At 39.4% G+C, this 26,761-nt stretch overlaps 1 protein-coding gene across 1 annotated transcript; it reads right to left on the minus strand.

The window, feature by feature from the left end:
- Positions 1 to 1,664: 1,664 nt before the first annotated feature.
- On the minus strand, positions 1,665 to 26,628 carry EIF3E (eukaryotic translation initiation factor 3 subunit E). The gene is made up of 13 exons (XM_083622167.1): positions 26,213 to 26,628; positions 19,691 to 19,805; positions 18,277 to 18,394; positions 15,905 to 15,947; positions 14,818 to 14,922; positions 12,275 to 12,400; positions 10,456 to 10,580; positions 8,289 to 8,415; positions 7,664 to 7,765; positions 7,024 to 7,133; positions 3,964 to 4,066; positions 2,429 to 2,563; positions 1,665 to 1,823 (listed from the first exon to the last, which is right to left on the minus strand). Exons 1-13 carry the CDS (start codon positions 26,300 to 26,302, stop codon positions 1,785 to 1,787), a joined length of 1,338 nt encoding a protein of 445 aa, XP_083478293.1. The 5' UTR covers positions 26,303 to 26,628; the 3' UTR covers positions 1,665 to 1,784.
- Between the last annotated feature and the right edge of the window lie 133 nt (positions 26,629 to 26,761).

Below are 26,761 nucleotides of genomic sequence, written 5' to 3' on the forward strand. Positions count from 1 at the left end.
ACTGGACAATTTTTATTTATTTTGACTGTGTCAGACCAACACAGCTACCTACCTGAATTTGAAGGGAAAGATTAACTACTATTAAAACCTGAAACCTGAAATATTCTTGTTAAGATATGGCTAACAGAATAACTGTAAGAAATACAAAGGCAGTAGCTGTATAGCAAGAGTGGGGAAGCTGTGGCCCTGCATGTGCTATTGCAACTCTGGGACTCCCCACCAGCGAGGTTAGGGGTTATGAGGGCTATAAGCCAGTAACATCCGGAGGGCAACATGTTCCCTACTTCTGTTGTATAATGGATGGGCATTCCACTAATCCGCTGCCTTTCCTTATGAAATCAGGGTGGCTATCCTGTGATCTTCCAGTTGCGAGGACAGCTACCATTATCTTGCTTAGCTGGCCTTGCTGGCTGGAGCCGAGGCAAGCTGGAGTCCCACAACTTTATTAATGTTTGTATTTATACCCCATCTTTCTCTCAAATTCAAGGCAGCTTGCAACATCCAAAAACACCACTGCAAAATACACAGTCATAAAAACACGATAGTTCAAGAACAATGGTTAAAATACCTTAAAACATTTAAAACCAACATTAGAGTTTGCCAGGTGGGCTACCACTGTAAAAAGAAACCACCAGCTAAGAATTAGTCTTTCACAGCTGCCATGCACTATTTTTAGAGAGCTATCCCCAAGGTATTCCCTTGGCTAGCTATCAACAATTCAAACCCCATCAGTGTTAAGGAATGGGAGTGCAGCTGTGCAAATCACTTTACCACAATTGAACTACCTTTGTTGTTTTGTTGCCCATATATATATATAGATAGAGAGAGAGAGAGAGCTTTCATTTGAGAGTTTACATTATCCTGAATAATTCAGCATCCTTTGCAAATGTGGCCACCATACTGTTCACCTCCAACTCCACATAATTTATGAAGTTAAAAAATACACATGCCCCTAATATAGATCCTGGGGAAAGCTCATTTCTTAATGCAAGTCCCACTGCACAAAAATCAGCAGCTTATGGTAGTAGTCATTATAGACTATATAGAAGAACAATTACACAGGTTGTATAGACTTCCTTGAAAGAGTAGCTCATCCCCATTCACTCTTCACACCCTTTGATTTTTATCCTGTTACCTGTGCAGTAAATAAACAAACATTGCTTATTGCCCTGATAATTTCAGTTTCCTTTTCAAGATATAACACCACACAGTAATCTACATGTAGATTCACCTTTAATGGCAACAAATGTTTCATAATACTTTTTCTACCTGTTGCTGTGAAACTCTTGTGACAACTGCAACACATCAGATGTTGGCCACTGGTTTCTATAAGACAGGCTACAAGGGAACAGCAGACATCTCTGCTGAAGGGATGTCTTAAATCAAGGGTACCATTTCTATTTATTCTTGGAAAGAATAAGACCCACACCCACTGTCCAAGTATATATAAATCTAGTGCTCATACACAGCAAATTTGATTCTTTATGAAAATATTATCGAATGGGAGCTTAGATCATAGGGTATTTTAGCAATTGTACTGGGAAGTTTAAGCGATTCCTTTAAACTTTAAATTAGATTTCTACAGCTTCTTATGAATTGCCAGCTTTGCTGCCTTGAACAAAAACCTTTTACAAATCCAATTATAAAGATAGACAACCAGTCAATTAAAAGTAGCCAATTTTATTCAAATCAACATGTGCTGCAAAGTCCACATAATTACCACCTCTTCAAAACAGTACATAATTAAAGTTCTTATCAAGTTGACTTTCTTCCCGAGAAGTGTTTCAGTAGAAGCCAGAGTCTTGAGTAGCCCAATTAGGTGCCTTTAAAAAGAAGAAGCAAATTTGAAAGTCAGGACACAAAGTGTTTGGCATTCAAAGCTAATAAAAACTAATTATTTGGAAAATATTTCTAAATCTGCTTTAGTCAGAGTAACACACATTGCTGTGGATAACTTTAGCAGTGTATACATGAATCCACTTTCAAGAACTTTAGGGCACTAGACTTTCTTCTTTGTTGTGGTGTCCACCATGTGAAACGCTCTCCCAGAGACCAAGGGAGCAACAGCTGCAGGGGGTGTATGTTGCCAATTGAAGACACCTCTCTTCATGCAGGCTTTCATGACCCTTAATATTATTAATGCTGCTTTCTGTGATTTGTACTGATTATTGATTCTACTGGATTTGTTACTCTTTAAAAAAAAAACACCAAACAAAAAACCTCTGAATCATTTTGGTATTTCTTTCCATAAATGAAGTGGTACAGTAATCTTTTAATAAATAAAACAAACCTATTCCATATTCCAACCCTAGAGACAAGCAAGGCTATAAAGTTATATTTAACCATCTCACAGTAATCCTTTATGAATTTCCATTTTGGAGATTTCTACTTAAATTAATAATACACTGGCAGGACAACATGGACTTACCTCAGCCCTACCGCCTAGGTTCAGTTTTTTCTCAATGTTCATAGCTAACATCTGACTCCGGAAAGACAAGCTTTTGGTCTTTTCAATCACTTGTTGATAAGGTGATACTGCATTGTTTCCCATAACGACATGACCCTACAAAAAATATATACAAATATTGCCTCAAATGCTGAAAACAGGTTTTGTACGGGATACAAAATGTACAGGGTATTATTTGCCTTCCTTATGGAAGGAAACTTATGGGCATACACATTGATGGAGATTTTATTCCCTTCATATTTACATCATTGATGAACAGGGTTGCCACTAACTTTCTAATACTCTTGATGTTTAGCAAATGTTACAAAATCCATCTCACCCCATTCTATACTTGGTAAGTATGCATAGGGCATATGTAAGTTTTCTAGTACTGTATTTATCCTTCAACAAATTTCTGATCTGCATCTCAACCCATCTCTAAATGTACCAATTAATTTGGGACAAGAGTTGGAAACAGGTGAACACTGGGGAAAAAGCACCTTCCCCTGGAGATTTGGTCTAGCACCAAATCTCTGCTTAAATGCAGGGAGTCCTAACATATGAGAATGTTGGGGGGGGGGGAGAGTGAGACTAGGAAGATGCTGAAAGTAATTATAAAGTGCTTATCACATCCTTGATCTTCTATGCCCTCCCCCAGCTTCAAATCCTTGCCCCACTACATTATAAGCAAATTCAGAGCAGGTTAACAAGCTGAAACATAATGCATCTACACAAAACAAAATAATAATAGAGGCAAATCAAATATGGCCAAAATAATCAAATCCATTAATCTGAGATTGTATCTAAAATGGCAACATCCATGCATAAGGCAGAAGTAGCAGCAGGCTTGGGGGAACTTATAGGTTGGCATAAGTCCAAAAACTTCAGGAAAAGCCCTGCAAAGGTGGTGGGTGGGGCACAGCGGGAGAGAACACAAAGCATGGTCAAGAGTTCATGAAATGCAGAGCCTGGCACCCTGAGCAGCATTTTGTTGCATGCCCCAGGTATACATCTAAAATATTCATCTAAAGCCACCCACTCCGTGCATCTTGGAGTTGTGTACTCTTGTTCCTCATTTAAAAAGTGCTAAAGGTCATTTTAGTATAAAATACTGAGCTGCAGGGCCATGGGGGAGGGGAGAAGATAGCAGGAGTCAGCAAGAAGCCCTTCAGTAAAATCCAGTTGGGTGACAACTGTATTAAGAACAACCAAAATGTCGCAAAATAAGTGACCACATTTTCAAAAACATGGAACCCGTGGCCTTCCAAATAATGGGACTACCACTGTCACCATACTTGACCATTTGCCATGCTGGCAAGTACTGAAGGGAGTTGCAACAGGTTCCCCATCCCTGGGCTAAATGTTACTCAATGCAGCAGCAGCAGAGGGGGGGAAAGCCAACAAAAATACAGAATTAGGCAGGATACTGTAGCCATGAGATCTTGCAGCTAGTAATGTGTTTTAAGAGTTCCCCTTAATAAATCAGATTATGCCGTGCAATGCAATGGGAAACCTACCAATTTTGAATCTATCTTGGCATCAAGCCTTGCGTTCCGAATTAAATTCACAATCCATCGCTCAGCTTCTTCAGGGGTCATATTTAACTTATCTGCCAACATACTGAAGAAGAAGAAAAAATACACTTAATAAAGTTTGAAACATTAGAGAACATGCTAAATAATTGTAAATAATATGCCTGATGATTCCAGCATCTTTGCAAATTTTGCAGTGTTTTAGTCTGTTTTAAACACTGGCATTCTAACAGCTGACAGCAACAAGAGAGGGATACATAGAAAAGCGAAAACACCTTTTTGCACCACAGAATATTCTAGGTTAAAATTCATCCTAACACATATAAAGGCCCTTTAAATTTAGCATCAGGGAGACAACTGGCCGACTGTTTACAATTCATAAAGTTTGATCCACTGTGGACTCATCTGCCCATTTACACTACAAAAGAAAAACAAAACAACCGAGAGGTATTCATAGAAATAAGCTGATGTTATTGTGTGAAACACTTCACTGTCCGTCTGATTCATGTTGAGAGCAGCTAATAACACAACCCTTTAGAAATGAGTGAGATTCATAGATCATTTCATGTACACTGTTTAAAAACCATGTTACACTAGTCACAATAGTTTAAATTTATGAAGGAGAAGGCCAATTATAATGGGCCAGAAATTAGAAGGAATTAGATTTGGTTAAGTAAGTAGCTAATCATTAGGACAGCAACACACACTATAAAAGGACTCTCTACACTACTTTTCATTTGCTAAATGTCTGCCTGCTTTTTGACAAAGTAAACCATTGCAGGGATGGGTTTCATGTTAATTCAATTAGTAATAAAGCACTGGGCAGATGGCATTTCTATGTGTTGCCTCAGAGCACTTGTTCCCAATATCTGAGAGTTAGACATAGGTTTGTAACAATATGATCGCTCTTTCAAGGAGGTCACTTTATGTCCAATGTTTTCTCAGTTTCTTATTCTTTACAAGAGCCAGCCCAGATCTGCTGCTTTGTCAACAGACACTCTGCAGATGGCATTTCCTGTGGCTTTCTAATAAGTTTTGGGCTCTCTCCTTTTTGGTGCTTCATTTCCTTGAGAATTATAAACTTGAAAATTCCCCTAGCTGCTGGACTTCAGAAATGCTCACTGTTTTTAACCTGAAACCTGGCCAACATGCTACACTGGAACCTCTGTTTTAATCATTCCCTAATGCAATCTCTGTCTACATTCTACTGAAGTTTAGTTACTTTGCCTTCTGGCTGCCTGTGTTAAGACAACATACTTTTAAGTTATTAAATTTGCAGGATTATTCTCTCAGCTGTGGAACTTCAACTACCCAGTAATTTGTTAAAAGTGTTTCCCCCTCCTCAGGTTAAAATCCTACACATGAGACATCTTGCTTCAAACTAATGGTGGTTGTGCATTGGCCAGTGAGCTCACACAGTATCACTGAAAGGGCAGGACTGCCCTCACATCTTTCTACTTGCCCCTTCAGATGTTCAAATTTGTTGTCTGAAGAATAATATGAAAGACCATATGGAAACAGTAACTCTGAAACCAGATTAGGCATATTTATTTACGAATTTTTATCCTGGTCCCTAATATTGAGGTTCCAAACTGAACTGCTAATCAGTTTTAATTATTTTATCTCATTTTAGAAAAATATCTCATACACCCTCAATAGTTATTCAGAAAACAGTTTTAAATATATTGATGGAGCTATTTATTTTTAGGTGTGGGGTTGAATGAAAATTAAGGTTTGATCTGTGTCTCTTTGGTTTGAGGTGCTGTACTGTTGTTGAAAACAAATTGTACCATCCATTGGGTTACAATGACTAATCAAGCAAGAAGACTCAGTCAAACGCACTTCCTCCCTGAACTGCATTGATTTATTCATATTTCTTCCCCAACAGTCATGTCTATATACACTTAATAGCTTCAATCACTGCTCTTGTCTGAAGCCAGGAACTTAGTGCAGAGGAACTGCACTTTTAAGTTTGATCCTAACAGGTGAGCATGATGTGGCAATTTTGAGAGAAGATCTGAAATTCACATGTCCAGCCTCTGACACACTGGCTGACTATAATGGTGAAGATGAAAGAGAAAACTTTCAGGATGTATGGTTTATGACTTCTGCAATAAAGCTCTGAAATATTTAGTAGAAGGCACCACACTTAACGAGACATGGGAATCTCTGCTCTCCCTTCCTGGTCAGGGCCACTTATATGTGCCTACTGACACAAACAAGCACACACATGCAAGTTAAGATGAGCAGATAGTACTTTCAAAAGTTTTGTCGGAATGATACCCTTTGGGATCATAATGGCACAGAACAAGATTTTCTTTCCATTAATTTTTCAGAACACTGAAGGCACTTAACAAGTCTCCAACATCTAAAATAATTTTTACTCACTGCTCCTGTAGGTAGCCCACGGTGATGTCAAACTTTCTGTGTTATTTTTAAAGGTATAATCAGTTGTTTCTGAAATATACTGCTTGTATATTTGATGGGTGGGCTGGTAGTTCTTATGGTTCCCATATGTTGTTTCAGATTACATCAATGTTTAAGGCAGTTTTTCCCAACCTTTGGTCTCCAGCTGTTTTTGGAATACAACTCCCATCATCCCTAAGCTAGCAAGACCAGTGTCAGGAATGATGGGAATTGTAGTCCGAAATCAGCTGGAGACCCAACGTTGGGAAACACTGGTTTAAGGTGTCATGCAACTCTTCTTATCTAAAATGTTATTGTTGTATCTTTGTGGCATTTCTAGGATACAAACCACTGAGATTTCTTTGAAATATGAAGTAGTATACAAATTATTCCAATAAATAAAACAAGGACCTGCAACTGCACAACTTCAAGGCCCTTTATCCCTTCAGCTGCTCCCTATGGGCTAGAGGGAAGAACCCCAGACCCCTGGTTTAGTACGATGGCTGAATGTTGCCATAGTGTTAGTTCTTTTTAGCTTACAATTCAACCACTATTGAAGCAACTTCATGACATTATCTGTTAAGTACAATGTGTTACCAAACTAAGAGAGTTTTCCTACTGAGCTTTTAGTTTTCTTACTTTATGCTGATGCACTGATGGATGCGGCAGAAAGTCTCAAAAATAAAGAGACGAGCATTCTCAATGAAGTCTTCCAGACATGCCACCAAGAAGAAATCATTCACAAGAACCTGCAAGAAGCCATACAGGAATTAAAAGGGTGAGAAAAACACCAAAGCTCTGACAATCACTCAGTTACGAACGCCAAGCCCTTAAAAATATCCTGAAAGGAAAGGTAAAATTAGGACTGGGGATTCACAGTATGAAACATACATCCCCTTATCTCAATTAACCTCTTGAATTCTCCCACAGACCACTGGGAGAAAGAAGTAAAAATACCCTTCGAAACACTGTACTGATGAGACTGAGGAAGTTTCCAGCTTGCCTAGCCCCAGACAATCTAGTGTTAGGCTGCTGAGGTTGAAGATTAGATGAGCAGGATGCAAATCATGTAGCCCCAGTTCTGAGCCATCTCAAGCTACTGTGTTACTGGTAGGGGCACATTTCCCCAATATTCCCAGCTCTCTCAAACATTAATTGACACTTTAAACAAGAGATTATGAATACATGGAGGTTTTTGTTTTTGGGCAATATAATGAATCTGTGGCCAACATATAGGCTCTTTGTTATTAACAAGTGTAATCTTTAACAAAACTCTTACCGATTCACATTCTCTCAGCTTTTTCTGAGCTCCATCAAAGTCGAAGTTCACATACAAACACTCTACAAACTCTGTTATTGGGTCCTTATAGGTATAGGATTCCTGTATAGTGAAGAATAGTTGTGTGATTAACTCCAAATTCTACCCCCAAACATTTGTATCAAAAATCACTTATTGCTGGAGTCCCCAACTTGGCAGCAATGGGCACCACAGAACTCATCCCAAATTATTATAATATACTCTTTACAAGCTTTGATGTTGCTACTAAAAACAAAGTTTCAACTTGGTATAGGTGCTTCCAGGTGGCTTGTTAACTGAGCATTCATCCTGATTTGTTTGCAGAGAGATTAGATCCTATTGTGTCAAATCAAGTGCTATCCCATACTTTCCAGTGGATTTTCCCATTACTTCTTGTATCATAAAAAGTCTGATCTTTTGAGGAAGCAGTTTTGTTGTGCCAGGCCTCCTAATCAGTGGTAACTGCACAACATGGATTTGTTGGCATGTGACTGATCCCACCCCATAACAGCAACAGTCTGGTAGGGCCCATAGCCTCTGTTCAAATACAGTCATACTTAGGAAGTAGGCATTTTATAATTAGCAGTATGAGCAAAGTATGCCTTACCTGCTGAATAACCTTGACTAAGTCTTTCAGCACTTGCCTACGTTTCCGAACATCTTTGTTTGTTATTACTGCTGTAGTCAGATATCGAAGAATGTGTGGGCACATTGTCTGAATTGCATTAAGATACCTGCACAAGCAGAATGTTTTGTAGAGTGAGAAGCAGAAATTTTGAAGGAAACGAGAATATAAGAAAACTCAGGTTCTTCACCTGCCAGAAAGTCAGAAGAGGAAAAAGCCTTGCCTACTGGAGCTCCAGCAGCTTTTATAGTAGTAGCAGCAGTAGTAGTAATTTATTACTTATTCCCCACCCATCTGGCCAGGTCTCCCCAGCCACTCTGGGCAGCTTATGGGCCAACTCTGAGCCAACAGAATATTAAAAACACAATAAAACATCAAACATTTAAAACTTCCCTAAACAGCTTTTGTTTTCCTCATCCCACCAAAAAACAGGAAAAAGAAGTAGGAAGTTGCCAGTGTCTCTTACAAGATCCTGTGCTTTGGCATTTGCCCATAAATGCTGATCCTTTTGTTTATATTTTTATCCTCACTGAGAAAGGCCCGTTTTTACATTAAGGGTGGCATTCAATTAAGTTTTACTTCCAGCAGACCCAGCAAAATTAATGGACCAACTTAGTAATGTTCATTAATTTCAATGGTCCTGCCCTGAGTAAAACTAAGTTCAATATTGTCTCCCATCAGTTAGAATCAACTGATATCAGATCAAATCAAGCTCTCGTAATATTTGCACCCTGAGGCAAGTTTACTAATCTAACCATCAGCAAATAATGTTTTTGAACTCTCTATAACAAGTAAGACTATTGAGCAGGAGTATACAATTTCAAGCACACATCATAAATATTTTAAGTTTAAGCTAGACAGCAGAGTTGTTGGTAATATTTGGCTGCTTTTCAGTTTGTTGCAAATTCAGGACATTTCCTTAATGGGCATACTATGTTATTATGTTACTTAAAATTGGTTACTCTCATAAAACGTTATCAATTTCAAAGAGATTGTACTGTATGCTAAATGCTATAGGAATGTTTTTAGCTACTTTTACTTGTTTTTTCATGTTTTGTTTCTGTTGCCATTCCTCCACCCTAGGCTGCACTGGAAGGAAGGCAGAATGTAAATCAAAATCATCATCTCAAACCAAATTGTGAGATGGTAAATGATAGACAAAATATACACTAAATTCCACACAAATTTAACCTCCTAAATTGTAATACAGTGTTGCACAAAATATGAATTCAATGGCATTAGGCAAAAACAGTATTCCAGAACAAATCAGGACTGACTGCAGATGGAAAATGGGTGCAAACTTAAGTGGAAACAGTTGCCATCATAATAAGAGTGCAATAAAATTATTCGGAGTAGAGGCTGTCCGAGACAGTTCAGTCTTGAGATTAATTCACGCATACTGTTTGTCTATAATGCATATAATGGCTACAACAGATGAATCATATGTCCTTGAAAAACACTAGAAGATGGCAATGAATCAGTGCATTACCTCATGCAACACTGACATCACCACCCAACTACACTGAAATAGACTGTACTCTTAAAATTCATTGTGGCAACTTTAAATGTAATACAATATCAGAGACATCATGCCAAGATGAAGTTACCTATGAAATAATGCCTCTTCCAAGTTTATGGCAGTTGCCACTAAAAGGATTGTACCTGTAATATTCATCCCTTCAGTATTTGATGCATCAATGTACAGCAGAAACCTTTAAACTTGGCACATCAAGTATCAAATTGCTAATCACATAGCTAAGTTTCTACGGTAATGTAACATGAAGCACTTTCTATTAGTACCTTTCATTTTTGTCAAGAGTTATACTTAACTTCATAAATGTAATCAAATTTCTATTCAACTCCTTAGATTTAAGAGTTTACTTCTGTTTCCTAAATGTCTGGGCTTCACATGCTTCTAGCCAGATTCTATGCATCTTTATGTAGACATACCAATTTTAAAAAGTGTAATAGTATATGGAGCTATACTGTAGCCTCAAAACTGTGGAAAGGATACAACACTACATTTCAATTCAAAGGCATAGAACAACCTTCTAAAGTATGTAGGAATGTTTAACATCATCAGGGCAGAAAACTGGATTACTACATTCTTACACATCCCCTTTATTTTTGTAGGTATATATCAACTCACTGGGGCTGATAGAGAAAAAGATCAATTATGTTATCTCTGCCTTTAGGATGGTTGAAGAAAACGAAGAGAGACCAGTGAATGAGCCATGTTCTCTGCTGAAGAGACTGGAGAGGAGAGCTGACGGACTGAAAAAATAGAAAGGTATTTTACTGAACAGTTTACATTTACAGTATTTTAGTTCTTGGATCCTAAGTAAACTTAAGTTTACAGGAGGGACATTCCCCCCCCCCCACAGCAAAATGCCCATTTTCCAGGATAGTCTCCACCCCTGTGAATTCAGAGGTAGCAGTGGCTACAGGGGGTGGAAGGGACAGAAAACTCTCATGTAATTATTATTATTATTATTATTATTAATGATAATAATAATAATTATTTATTTAATAATAATTTATTTGTACCCCGCCCATCTGGCTGGGTCTCCCCAGCCACTCTGGGTGGCTTCCAACAAAATATTAAAAATACAATAAACATCAAACATTAAAAACTTCACAGTTATCCAGGCATAATGGTTTTTAATTTTTCCCTTCTAGCCCATTTTAACCCAAGATTTCTGAAAAATCTGAATTTGACTCAATGGGCATGCCAAAAGAAACTAGCCATATAAATTGCCACTTAGCTCTGGTGAGCAGTACATTGGTTATAAATTGTGTTGGGCTGCCCTGGGAGAGATAAAGCAACTAACTGATGATGATTATGATGATAATAGAGTGGCAAAACTCATCAGTTATTTCCCCCACTGCCACAGCACTGAGCACAATTTCCTGGCTTTGGAAAGGCAGAAAGCCAATTCTATGTATTCTGGCCTCCAATTGTTAGTAGGCTAGACAACAAAGTCCCAAGTACAGGTCCTGCGTGACTATCCATGAGCCACCATACCAACCAGGAAAAATCATTCGACATAGTACCCAGCCAGTACCGTAACTCTGCATACTACTGCCTCCTCTGCCTGCAAGCAATAGCAAGGAGTTGCTGCAAAACTGCAGAGGCACAGCTCACGATGCCACCCCACGAGAGGTGGGACCCACTCCCTCTGCCATCACAACAGCTTCCTGACATTACACAGTTGACCAAAGTCAGAGGCAGCATGAGTTCTGAAATGCTATAGTGGAACGGTATAGTTGAGCAACATGTTTTGCATGCAAAAGATCCCAGATTCAATCCTTAACGTCTTCAGGTCAGCCTCGTAAAGGTGCCTGTCTTAAACCCTTCAGAGCCTCTACCACTTACAAGTAGGCAACCTTTAGTTCTAGTAACCCATGGTAATACAGTGGTACCTCGGGTTACATACGCTTCAGGTTACAGACTCCTCTAATGCAGAAATAGTACCTCAGGTTAAGAACTTTGCTTCAGGATGAGAACAGAAATCATGCTCCAGCGGCGCGGTGGCAGAAGGAGGCCCCATTAGCTAAAGTGGTGCTTCAGGTTAAGAACAGTTTCAGGTTAAGAATGGACCTCCGGAACGAATTAAGTACTTAACCCGAGGTACCACTGTATGAGAACAGAAATATGCCCTAAAAAACACTCTTTCTACACAGATTTTAAACTTTTATTGTATCTTGCCACTTGCTACTCCCCTTCTGAAAGCCAGATTCCCATTTCTTTTAAGCAATAGGGAATCATCAACAAATCAGTTGATTTAGCTGACTTCCCAGGCACACCATGAAAAAGTTGCCTAAAAAGAAAGACTCCAAGAGCACTGCTAACCATAACTATTTTGAGCAAAATGTGAAGTGATATTAAATATTTGCCAACATCCACCAGCTGCAATTCCTCTTCCCACACCAGCTATCTGTCAATATGTAAATAAAAATAAACTCACATTATTGTCAATTGTCTCTTTCAATCTTGTAAGGTCCTCCATGGCAGCATCCCAGTTCTGCATCAGAATTTCAGATGCCAGCTTTCCCCAGAGTGAACTCAAAGCATTTCTATCTGTTGATGGAACCTGTTTTAAATAAGTGAATCCAATTACAATAACCACAATAATTTAATACTTCTCTAGGTCAAACATTTTGATTAGAGACTTGCTGGCACCAGTAGAGAGAGAATATGCCACTGACATGCTTGTTCCACAATTTTGGGAGAATGAGCTGTGTTTCATTTAGCAAATCAGTTTTGATTTTCTAGGAAACAATCAGCAGCACTAGGCATTTCCAAGGAGATTCAGCTGGAGATTTTAAAAACCAGGAAAGCCTGGAGAATTGGCAGCCACAGCTTCTGCACAGAACTTTCAATACAAGCAATAAGGATTCCTTTGTCAACAATACTTCAGTGTAGTTTGGGGTTTCACGCACTAATTTAAAAGGGTTTAAAGCTTAAATAATAAAACCACCAGCTCTACAGAAAACCTCTGCTAATCAGAATGAGGAAAATCTATAGCAGACTAGAGTAATGGCTTGTACAGACTGCTTAACAGGGATGGCTATGGGGGTGTCATGACCCTTTCTGTAATTTCAGCTTAAGATATCATTATATAATAGAGAACTCGTAGAATTACAATATGCACCCTTACAGCTGAGCATGGGTTGTTGCAACACATTTATTCTTTCTTACTATTTATAAGACACCCTGTAACACAAGTCCACATTTGTGGCAAAAGAAAAAAATACTGTACTGAATTTCAAGTGAGGGTCAATCAGCTTTAGCTGACACAGGGCCAAACTGCAAGTCATTCAGAGAACAACACTCTAGCATCAGATCCATTACAATGGTACTTTCATAGCATGTGTTTCTCAAAAATCTCACTTAAACAAATTTCTTCTCAAAGACAAGTAAACTAGCTTCTTTCAAAACATTAACAGTTGCATATTTAACCATTATTTTAAAATCTACAGAATATAACTGAAATTCTGAAAGACTGAAAAGAAAATACCTAAGAAATTCTTATTTAAAAAAGAAAGAAAAGTTGGATCAAGCACTGAACATTGCCAGGTCTCCAGAAAGATCTATCCACCTAAACTGGATTTCCTCTGCCCTTGAAGTTTCTGAAATTTGAGCATTAACTACTGCCTCATCAGCTAGTTGTCGCTGTGCCTTGAATGCTACCTCATTATCATTATACTTCCATCCCAGTAACAAGCTTTGTCATTTAACTGAAAGCTGTGCTCAGAAAGATCAGAGAGACTAAATTTGTTGGGGATATCAAATAATGTCATTCATACACACTCCAGAACCCTCAAATAATATTAGAACCATACGTATTTTCATCCCCCCAGCTGAGGGTGGGGAAAGACGATGAGATTACTTTGCTCAAGTTTGGGGCACAAGGTCATACATGCCATTTTTTACTCAGCTCTGCACAACTTCAGTTGGCACTGCATAGTAACCTATTTTCAGGTAAGGCTATATTAGAGTAGACTAGCTTCAATATGTCAGTCTACCCAACCATTAATTTCCATTTCTAAACAGAATAAAACATTCATTCAACCAGCCACAAAAAGTTCACGGCCCTAGATTTTCTCTTACTTTATCACCACACAAAATGACATGAATAATCAACTCTTCATGTTGTTCTAAGTTGCTGCATTTGTTAACTATTGGTATAAGCCCTTTCCAAAATACAAGACTACTACTCAAAGTCTTTCATGATATTAAAAGGAAAGACTGACAAAATTCTCAAAAGCAACCACTAAATTCAGCATTACCAGCTAATTCCTTCACTTTAGTTGTGCCTCAGCACTTTTCTGTTTCTGTAATTAATTTAGAAATTAAATGTTCTGCTATGTATTTTATGTTTTTATTTATTTTCCTACATTTAAGCCCTGTTGCCAGCCCAAATGATACCTCAAAGCAGCTTATACAATACATACAGCAATAAAATCACAATGAAATAAAACAGTATTAAAACAGTGAAGCAATAAGCTACAGTCATAAAAAATAAATCATCCCCATCTGCATACATATTCATCAAATACAATAGGTAAAAGGAGAATCTGCAACAGCTTTGTGGCTAGATCTCACTGGCTGGACTGGTGTGGTATTTGAAGGCCAAGTCAGCATCTAACTTTTCATGTTGCAGTTACAAAGACAGGACTCAAGTGAGGTAAAGACTAAGTTAATTGCAGCAGTGCCATTCTAAGAAACAGTTTTGTTTCTCTTTAGGCAGGTACACTGTTTGAATACAGCTGAGTTGAAAGAATAAGATTTCCAACTTGCTCTCAAAAATCACACACAAACACAAGGAACAGTCATTTTGCCAATAATTTAGAGGTTTTGCTAGAAAGTGTCTACCCTGAAAGGAGGAATTTATATTCATATTAGCAGTCTCAAAATTAAAAGCAAACTCATATGGACGTCCAATTTAGGGCCCACAAACTTTTTAAAAGTATAATCTTAAATTATTTATATATAGAAAAAACTTACCAATACTCTAAAGAAGTACAGGTATTCTGCTGCTCCTGAATAGTTGCCACATTCATACTGAAATTTTGCATACCTGTAGAGTGTATCTAGATACTCTTGCCTAAACTGCAAGACAAACAGAACAAATATCAAAAATGTTTCAAGAAATTGCTTTGGAGGTAGTTCAGTCTTGTCTAAATATGCAATGGAATAATGTAGAGGCAAAGTTCTGAGGGCACAAAATTATTGATGGTGGGGGCTCATGAATTCTCCCCAAGTGCAAAGCCATCATAGCAGGGAGCATAGTGGAATAGAACTTATTTCTCAAATATACTAGGTTTCTTTTTGTTTAACTTGCAGGAAGTCTGTTACATTGCAGAAACATTCAAAAAGTTATACTTCAACCACAACAATGAAGCCCTCATTCTGTGCATGCTTAGACAATGCTGAAATGGACACAATCTAATTAAAACCTGACTTTGTGAAAAGGTAGAATGAGATTTAATCGGACTTGCCATTAGTAATGTCAGCCAGCACTGACAACCAGAAACTGTTCTCATGTGACTAGATTGTGACTCAGAGGCCTCAAGTTCCCCTTTAAAAAATTCACTTGACATGCCCAGTTCAGTGCTGACTGAATTCTCATCACTTATCTAGCCAGTAGATGTCAAAGCCTTTAGTTGTATTTGCCAGAGGGCTTTCCAGCTTGCATGCCTTTTGAACCAATCAATACACAGGGTTGTATCTAAGTCATACTCAGAGTAAGTCCTTTGATTTCAATACCCAAATAGAATGGTTAACTTATGGCCAATGCAATTACTCTGCTCCCACTAAACAGACATTTCTCTCCACCTCACAGCTCAAACTGTGAGACTAAGCATTAAAATAGCTGCTCACCATAAGTTTAGAACCATTGCATAAAAGAGGTATATGATTTTAATATTTAACTGTGCTTTTATAACCCGCCCTGGGACCACTCAGTATAGAAGGCAGGCCACAAATAGATACATCACAGGACACAATCAATCACATGACCAGTTCTCACATCTGAAGTCCATTTATTTTGCATCATGCATACTTAACTTTAGATTTAATAATTGATACCTACACCATGTTTGTCAGCTAAGTAGTCAAATAGCATCCGACCATCCCTGTAATAAAGAAGAGTTCACTGTAGTGCTATAAATCACACAAAAACATTACAGAGAGAAACATTTCTGTTCACTGAAAGTAAATTCATTTTTCTACATTTCATATATGAACAAGTGAATTAGTTTTCACTCAAGGCCAACTCTCACATTGCTGCAGCATGCATTTTTGCATGCCACCGGCTGGGTATTATTTAACTTTCAATAATATGGGCACAGGGTCCAATAACCCTCCTCTTGTTTTATGGAGATTGTAAGGGCAATATCTCTCTGCCTTAGACAGCATCCTATTATGTCCCGTCACTTGTAATCCTTTTTCCTCTGCAGTAGAAATCAGCACCTGTCACCTCTTAACCAAATACAGCCCTTTAGGGGATAGTACCTAGCTCTGCAATCCCCAAACCAGATGCTTTTAAAAAAGGATATGGAAATAGTGGCAGATGCAGCAGTGGCATTTTCTATCAGGTTACCTCACAGACATGGAATACAGACATCACCATCATCATATGAAACCCACCCATCTGACTGGGTTGCCCCAGCTGGGTTGCTTTTAACATAATATGCAAAACAACAGAACGTAATAATAGTTAATAATTTTTCTTTTCACTGAATACGGCCTCCATTCTGGCTTTCAAAAGGTAGAAGGGGACTTAAAGCACAATCCCAATGATATCTACTCAGTAATAAGTCCAAATGAATTTGATTAAGCTTACTCCCACATAAACAGGATTAAGGCTACACCCTTAGCAAGTAGAGGTACATCAATGGAAGACTGGGAAAAATGATGGAAGACTGAAATAAAATTTACTGCATGTGTGGCAATTAAAGAAATTTATGTGAAAATAATGTATAGATGGTACCCAACTCCAGTAAGATTAGCAAAAATGTATAAAAATAAAGCAAGTAAGTGTTGGGAATGTAAATCAACAGAGGGGACATTTTTTCATATGTGGTGGGATTGCAAAATTGTTAAGTACTTGGAAATGATTTATAATGATTGAAGATGTTTAAAATAATGTTTGTTAAAAAAACAGAAGCTTTCCTACTAGGTATTACAGCAGTGGATATGCCCAGACCGCAAAAAGACTTACAATCATACCTCATGTTATGTCTGCTTCAAGTTACGGTCCACGGCGACCCGGAAGTACTGAAAAGGGTGACTTCTGGGTTTCGCCACTCACGCATGCACAGAAGCGTAAAATGACGTCACGCGCATGCACAGAAGCGGCAAATCGCAACCCGCGCATGCGCAGATGCGTCGCTGTGGGTTGCATTCTTTTCATGTTGCGAAAGGGCCTCCAGAACTGATCCCGTTCGCAACCAGAGGTACCACTATATTATTGCACAACACTGGAAAGAAGTAGGTGTCCCAGCTAAAGAAGACTGGCAAGTGAAGTTAATGGAATATGCTGAAATTGCAAAATAAGACTTTGAAATTAAGAGGAAGAGATGAAAAGGAATTTAAAGAAGATTGGGAGGACTTTATTGCATATGTACAGAAGCAATGTACACAGGTTAATACGTTAGCAGGATTTTAAAAAGACTTGTAAAGACATTATGCCTGGACAGTAAGTAATCTTAATGATTTTATTATTTAAAATGGAAATGCGGTATGATGATAAACAATGGAACCAGGGAAGGAAATGGGGGAAGCCAACTCTACTTTTTTCTATGTTTGAATATGTATCGTTGCTTTTATTTTTTGTTGGTTTTGGAAAATTAATAAAATAATATTTTTTTAAAAAGTAAGTAAAGGTACATCTTGGATCCTAAGGCAATGGGATACGATTGTCGAAGTATCTGGGTTACCCTGTGCAAACTTTCCCAAATGTTTCAGGCTGCAACTCTGAAGAGCCCCAGCTAACATAGCTGTGGTGGGCCTGATGAGAACTAGAGTCCAAAACATGTGGAGAGCACCAGATTGCTCTAGTCTAGAGGATGAGACATGATTAGCTAAATGGAGGTTTAAAGACTCAATTTCCCATGTGGAATACATGTCAATATCTCTCATCTGAAAGAACTTTCAAGTTAAGAATTTCAAGCATGTTTGAATTAGGTTTCACAAATTAAAATCAACAGAACATCAGCTGCACATAGGCAGAACTAGTTCCATTTCTAATCTAGACGATAAACCATCCTAGTGACTACATAGGCTACAAGCCTACGTACACTTACATGGTATTTACAACTGCGAGACTTACTTCTGAGTAGGCATGCATAGGATTGCACTGAGGCTCACGCAATTAGAAGATCAAACTTGAAAAATTATCCAATTACACTCAAGTAGCAATTCTGCAAACTTTTGCAGGAATGCAACATCCAAAAGCATTACCTAGTAGATTGCATTTGCCGTGTAGTTTCTGGGTCTTCAAACATTTTGACAATAGGTTCAGTTTCTGCCTGAAGCTGTTTTAGCTGTGCAACAACTGTGGTTCTCTTTTCACGCAAAGCTGATGAGAAAAACAGAAAAACTAAGTTAAGTCATCTATACAAAAAGTTCTGTCAGCAATAGTCAATCAAGCAAGATAATACTGTGTACCCTAGAATTCTCAAATTTTATTCACCTAGGTCCTAATCAGTTAGACACAATTATTAGCTCAATAAAATCTTTTGTTTAAATGTGTCTTGCTCTGTATCTCAGCAGAGTAGCCCACAAGATTCAAGAAAGCGATCTAAACACCCATTCTGAATGCAATGGGGAAAAGTGAAGTTTTCAAATGGGCTCAGACAAAGCAAGCAACAGCCTGAATAAATCAGAAGTACTACTTGCTTACCAAACTTTTAGAATATTTATGGTGTCCATTTTTTTGAAGGGGCCAAAAAGCTTGAATATAGCAGTTTAGATGTCTGAACACTTGACTCCAGCTCCACAATACTAATAAATATTTTAGGCCATAAACATTTTATTGAAGAGTTTGGATATAAACTTAATCTGTGCATTGAGAAAATGAATGTGAACAGATTTAAGTGGGAACATTTTAGACCAGAAAAAGTGTGACAAAATCCCTCAGTGACAGATAGATCCAGGCAAATAGAAGAGACATTTTCCAGGGAGTCCCAATATTCCACCAATGTGCATCAAGTCTCACCTCCTACCCCACTGCATAAATAATGACTTGCCTGATAAGGAAGGATCCAATATAGATGAGCTATACCCTGTTTTAGGGAAATCTTGTCATTAAAAGAAATATGGAAGTAGAGAAGAGCCATCTGGTTAACACTGATTCTTTGTAATATTTACATAATTCTAACTGAAGGCATGTTAACTTTGACAAGTGGGGAAAGGAGTGGGTCCTTTCTCATTCCCTACTCTTCTTATTCTCTCCACCCTTCCATTCATCACTGAGGTCACTGCCTCTACCACAGCAAGAGACAGGCCAGAACTGTTTTTTTCAATGTGGCCCTTCCCCACGCCCCCAAAGCAGACATAGGCTCTAGGCCTTGAGGATAGACAAATGCATCTCCCTTTATCTTTTGTCTTAGAATCTGTGTTGGGATGGGAGGAGGCATGCAAACCAGTTCCGACAGTAGGACTCAGAAGCCAAAACATTAAAATATATGAATGGAACTGAAAAAGAACTTTGGTAGAACAAAATGACATTATTTTTTAAACAAACAATTTGGATTTAGTCAACATTAAAGATCAGTACATGATAGTAACTTAAAGTAGTGGGCTTTATTATTTTTAAGGCATGAGGGCTGACTGTAGATCCTGTCACAGTTTTATTTGTAAGTAGATAGCTTACCATGAGGAATATCATCAGAATAAAGGTTTTTGTAGACATCCATAGCAAAGTCCACCATATTGGTGTCACTAAGGAGATCCAGTTTTCCTTGAAGTAGTTCCTTTTCATTGTATATCTGAAAGAAATAAAATAGCAATGGTTTTAAATATTACCTATTACTTTCTATTTAATTTAAAGTTTGTGTTTAAACATTTAGATGTCACCCTTTGGTTTGCACAATTACCAAGGTAGCTCACAATCAAAGTACTGAGTACAATGAAGTCAGAAGAACAAATAGAGCTCTATAATTAGACCCTGCCAATAGGAAAAATATTTAGTTCAGACCTTACCCTGCTGCTACTTGAAACTTACTTATAGCCCTTCAAGATAACAAGGTGAATGAATTCATACAGACTTTGAGAAGTCTATTATTGATGGCACAAGGGGAACTGAAGAGAAATGAGATCATGCTCCAATATTATTGGCTTATAGATTATATGGTATATATTTCCAATCCTAAACAGAAGAATCAAACTGACTGAACAATGGTATTTGAGGTCCAACAGACACCATCTGCCCTGTGGGGAGGAAGTAGAGACTGAGGGAGGGAGGCGAAGACAACATTAGACCTTTATCCAGCCAGAATGTGGCCTCCTCACCTGGCCAATTTTACATGTTAAATCATTTGAGTCCTTTAAAATTCTGCCTTGGGTGCCTTGGCAGAAAGATGATATATTAATGTAATGAATAAATTATTTGCTTCAAGTACCCCAAGAAAGGTTTTATCTTCTACTATTTTTCCATTCAACAGACATTCTTGAAATGCCAACTAAATACTTTTAGAATGTATTGATTCTAATAATAACAGGAGTCAGTTTATTCAAAACAAAGCAGGCACAAAGTGCATCAACAGAGTTTTTTTTTACTGGAAGAACTCGTATTTGACAAATAACTTGCATTTATTCAAGCTAAACTAAATATAAGTACACCCTTTCTCCAAGTCAGTCAAATAAAGGACACTATTATCCAAATGTCCTTATACAGCTCTGTTCCAAATGCCTTGATACAACTCTTCTACTTTTGCATTTCATCAGCACATAGACAAACCAATATTTAAAAGTACTTGATGTCATCTACTGTTCACATGGGAAAATGGAAAAGTTTTTCATTCCAACTACAATCGTCATCAGAATTGTCTTCTCCGAACTGAAGGCTCAGAATGAGACCAGTCTTAAATTTTGTATTAAGCTGGTATATTGATTGAAGTTGCAGGAATGTAAAATTTTAATAATGGGGCAGTGAACCTTTGACCACTTTACTAATTTCATTTGGCTACAATCTGTTTTTCATACTTGACATCAGTCTAGTGCATTAAAGTATTCAAAGCATTTCAGGGATTTTGTCTTGCTATAATCCTTATATATCCCTTGCAAGATAGGTTTGTAATACAGTGGAACCTCGGGTTGCGAATGTGATCTGTGCGGGAGGCATGTTCGCAAGACGCAAAGCTGCGTCTGTGCACGTGCGTGATGTGATCTGGTGCTTCTGCGCATGCGCAAAGCGTGATTTAGTGCTTCTGCGCGTGCGCTGAAACCCAGAAGTAACCCGTTCTGGTACTTCCTGGTTTCGGCACGTCCAAAACCCAAAAACGCAAAACCCGCAGTGATCGCAACCCGAGGTATGACTGTACTAGTCACATATTGCAGAATGTTGAGGGATGAGGGGTGCTAGGACTGAAAGGAGGTCTCAGGATGGATAAAAATCAATGGGTTTTTCTTTAAAAAAATTGATTTTTTTATTTAAATCGGATTTTTTTATTTAAATTGATTTTTTAAAAATTTAAATTTGATTTTTAAAATAAAATGCTTTTGGAGGAAAAAGCTTTCTAAAGATAGTTTTCTATTTAAGTTACATTATAGTCCAAAGGCTATTCATCAGGAAATAAGGATTTGTTTTAAGTTTTTCATGTAACAAACATGGCTACATATGCTATAATGTTATTGTTTTAGTTAAATTGTTTAAGTTGTTATTAAGGAAATGATTATTTTTCTCCTTCCAATAAAGTACAGCAGAAAAGTTGTCCAAATATAAACAGTTAACTTATTAAACCTCACAATAATTTCATAATTATCTGCCTTTGTATTTCTCATAGTATAACCAAATCAGTAATTTTTATATGAGTGTAAAAACTAGTCTGAAAATTTATTATTCCAAAAATGAAACCTTCATCTGGTTGTAAATACTAAGATTATACCAGCAAAAATGAGTCTTTCTGTAAAAAAATGATTTAAATCAAGTCCACCCTGGAAGGTCTCCAAATGTGTTTAGAGTAAAGGCAGAAATCAAATTGGAAACTTAGCTGTTTCCTAACGAACATGCCACAGCAGATCTTGTGGGCTGCGTCAAGTATTGTGGTATTTCAGGAGGAGATGCTAGTCCAGTTCCATTCGAGGAGCACTCAGGCAAACTATTGATTTGAAACACACCGGGGCATAATGCACTTCATTAGTTTCAGAGTACTCTCCAAATCATGAAAAGTAAAGCTAGCACTTTACATATATATAGCCTTTCAAGCATTCAAAAGCACTTCATGTACACTAACTGGTTGTAATCCTTGCAATAACCAAGTGCGACAAATTATTTATACTTCTTACACACCACCATTCCTCCTACTCACAGGTGGCTAACAGCTCATAAAATGATACATAGATACAGAAGCCCAAAATGAAATTACAACTAATACATACAAATTAAAAAAACAGCAGCAGCAAGCAATATACTTTCTCAGCAACAGTGTGCAATTAACTAACAAATGCCAGGCAAAATAAGGTTATAAGGTGGCACCTAAATGCCATTTATTCAGGGGACAATATTATGTCCATCAGAAAGAAGTTCCATAAACAAGGAACTGTCACAGAGAAGGTCCTGGCTTGTGCCACCACCCCAGAATTCTCACTCATCAGCGGCAACATCAACTCTGCAGAGCTTAACAAACATGTCGGGCCATATTCAGGGGGGCACCTTTTCAACTATTTGGATTCTAGGTTGTATTTGGTGTTAGACATCAGTACAAATACTTTGGATTTGGCTTGGTGCCTAACATATAGTCTGTACAAAGTTCTCAGAAAAGGAGTGATATGTTTCCCCCTCACTGTCCAAGACAGCAAACTAGCGGCAGCAGTCTGCACTTGCATGAAGACTCCACACTTTCTTCAAGGGCAGCCCCCTGTGGAGGGTGCTGCAAAAATCCAGGCTATTTTAGTTCAGGAATGGTCATAGCTGACAAACCAACCAAATACAGGCTTAAACATTTCTTGACACTGAGGCCACCTTGGCCTCCAAAAATATCTTCAAATCAAGGGGTACTCTCAAGTTATACACTTACTCCTTCACAATGAGTGCTACTCCATCCAGAACAGACCATCTCCCTAATTTCTAGACCAGGGAACCACTGAACTGCAGTACCACCATCCTATTAGGGTTGTCTGTTTACTGGCTTTCATCCAGCCCATCACTGCCTCCAGATATTGGTCCAGCACATGTGCAACCTCTTCTCATTCAGATAAAATGAAGAGAAGCTTCAGGTGCCATCTGCATATTGAAGACACTGCACTCCATATCTCTGAATGACTCCTCCCTGCTGTTTAAACAACATGTGAGACAAGATGAATCCCTACAGGAACCCATATAAATGCCATAGGGTCAAGAAGCACTGGAACCACTGCAACACAGTGTCTCTCCAAGAAAACACTATGGTCAATGGTATCAAACACTCCTGAGAGGATGGGCAGAATCAACAGGGAAACACTCCCCTCTCTCCCAAGAAGGGTAATGAATCAGGCTTTTTCAATGTTCTACCAGGCTTGAAGCCCAAATGAAGTGAGTCTAGATAATCTGCTTCCACCAGACACATCTGCTAGCCACCACAGTGATCACACTTCTCAATCACCCTGCCCAAAAACATCTGCAACTAGACAGCAGTTATCTAAACCATCAGGGTCCAGGTCCTCATTTTATTATTCCCCCATATTCCAGATGGGGGTTTGAGAGTGAGTTTGAGAGACAGTTAAAAATAAACTATGGTTTAGCAAGGAGCGGCATGCTGCTGCACCCTGCTAGAAGGTGCACACCACACTCCTCCCTCCCTTCTGCTATTGCTGAGCTAGGAACAAAACAAACCTAAGACTAGTTTCCTGTTGCCTAGAAAGGAAGAAACTATGAATACTGGTTCACATGCAACAGGAAGTCAGTTTTTGGTTTGTTTTCTCCCTGGCACAGCAACGTCAGGAATTGGGGCTTCCAAGCATGTTGTTCTCACGTTAAACCATAGTTTATTTTTAACTATGGTTTAATGTGACATCCCTAAGAGGAGTTCATGACAGGAGATTTGAACCAATGAGTTTGATTTGTAGCCCCAGCCTCTTATTTATTTTATTTAACAAAATGTATATACTACCTCATCAACAAACCTCTAAGTGGTTTACAAAAATGATACAAAACACCAATAAAATGAAACTTTAAAAACAAGTAAACACAGACTATAAAAATATAGATAATTAGCCTCAACTAAAGAAAAAAGTCTTTAGCCAAGTTTTTGAAAACAATACCACAAAGCCATCTGCCTAATATTAATAGACAAGAAGAACCAGAAGGAAGATGGCGCCACATTACAGGATTGATTCCATGCAAGGATAGAATGAATGTTATGGGGCACTTATAAAAATGTCAGATCAAAGCAGTTGGATAATGTGATCTTTCAAGCCAACTGGCTCCAAGCTGTGAAGGACTTTATGTACGAACACTTTGAATTTGCTCTGATAACTCAGAAAAGAACGTAATATGCTGAAAGACAATCACTCCCGTCAACAATCATGCAGCAGCCTTCAGTACTATCTAGTTTCTTGATCAAGCACAAGTCCCACATAAGTGTTTTGCAGTAATCTTGACCAACGCCTGGCCTACTGTACTCAGACTATCCCAGTCCAAATCACTACATCTGTTGTGCTAGACAAAGCTGATAAAAGGCACTCCTAGCTACCCAAGCTACCTGGGCTTCCAGTGACTGGAACTAGAAGCACCCCCACACTGTACACCTGCTCCTTTCAGGGGGAAGGCAACAGGGCATGCAATTGACCAATTTCTCTTGACACAGGAACTGCTCGCTCACAGCACCTGCTACAGGGATTCAAACTCCATATACAGTGGTACCTCGGGTTAAGTACTTAATTCATTCCGGAGGTCCGTTCTTAACCTGAAGCACCACTTTAGCTAATGGGGCCTCCTGCTGCTGCCGCACCGCCACAGCACGATTTCTGTTCTCATCCTGAAGCAAAGTTCTTAACCCGAGGTACTATTTCTGGGTTAGCGGAGTCTGTAACCTGAAGCGTATGTAACCTGAAGCGTATGTAACCCGAGGTACCACTGTATTTTTCTCTCTTCCCATCCCCTGTCCAGGGCCCACACAGCCTTTCCTGATTCAGATGTTATGAAAATAAAAAGTTGCGTAATATCAGCATATTGAAGGCATCTTGCCCCAAATGCCCCGCTCCCACCAGCTTCATATAGATATTAAATATTACTGAGAATACAACGTACCAGGGAACTAAGAATCACACTCCCAACAATACTTTGGGGGCAGAACCACTGCAAAGCAGAACCCCTTGTTCCCAATACCACAGTCCGAGAGGAAAGCTACAGGGAAATCAAAAAGGCAAAAGGACTTCCCCTGCCTCACTCTTAGTTAAAGTTAATCCTTCAGGACAACCAAGGCAAACATGGTCCCACAGTCTGATCTGAACCAAGACTGCAATGTGGCTAATGATCCAAGTCATCCAAAATGCCATGACCTTCTCCACTCACTGCCCCTGGAAAGGGGATAATTGTGACTGGACTCTCATCCACATTAATAAATGTGTTCATCTTTAAGGCATCAGGTACCTTGCTTAATTTAAGTAGAATGGGAATCTGGGAGGAAGTGACTTCTACAGTGTATATGTTTGTGTGCGAGCGCCTGTCTGTCTGTCTTGTCATACACGGGGGGGGGGGGCGGGGATCTGTGATGTGCGCATGCCCTTGCTTAGGAGCTTCACCCCAGCATTCAATCTCTCTTCGTAAGGCAGCCTAGTGCACACGATGGATCGTAGCTGTCAACTTTTCCCTTTTTTAAGGGAAATTCCCTTATTCTGAATAGGATGCCAAAACGGAAGCGCCGTTGGGTTTGGGTTAGAAGGGCCGTGCACTCTGCACGTGCACAGAGAGCCCTTCTTGTTCTATAGCCAAGCCTGCGGGTCCTTCCCTTCCTTCAGCCAAAGGGCTTTTATTTTATTTGTTTTATTTTAACCCCGCCCTTCCTTGCTCAGCGCCCTTCCGCCGAAGAAGCTGTTCTGACCGGGCGAGGTGCGGAAACCCGACCAGCGCGGAGAGGCCTCCTGGGCCTCAGCCTGGCCTGAGGCGGGGAAAGGGAAGCGAGGGAGGCTCCCGGAGACGCTGCCCGGCTCACCCCCTCACGGGCCCCAGTATCCCCGCGACTCGAGGGAAGCTCACCTCTTTGACGGAGAGGAACTCGAGGAGCGGGAACACCAAGTGCCGGTCCAAGAAGTGCGCGATGCGCGTCGTCAAGTCGTACTCCGCCATCTTGGGCTCCAGGCCGCGAGGGAAAGGCGGGGCTTAGGAGCGCGGCGTCAGGCACGCCGCGGGTTAAGTGCGCACGCGCGGCCCAGCTCGAGCCCGCCCTTCCGTACCGGCCGTTCCCTGGCTGAGTCAGGGGTGTATGAGCGTCGTGCCGCGGGGCAACTCCTTTTGCGCACGCGCAAAATGAATTCCTGTTTCCCCCACCCCGTTTTCCAACGTACGTCATATTTTTCCTCCTCCCCTTCCAGACCTGGCTCCGCCTCCTCCCGCGGCTGCCTCTAAGAAGAGCATCGGCGATGAGCGGAGCGTGCGCATGCGCGCCGCCGAACACATGGACCCAGACGTTCGGCTCATTTATGCGCAGGCGCAAAAGATTTCTGTTTGGAGTCAGGGCGTGTTGATGGTGATGCTTCTGAGTCGTCCGAGGGGCGAGTCCCATCTCACCCGCCGACAATTTCCAGA

The sequence above is a fragment of the Podarcis filfolensis genome (assembly GCF_964270895.1).
Source record: "Podarcis filfolensis genome assembly, chromosome: 7".
Lineage (NCBI taxonomy): Eukaryota > Metazoa > Chordata > Lepidosauria > Squamata > Lacertidae > Podarcis > Podarcis filfolensis.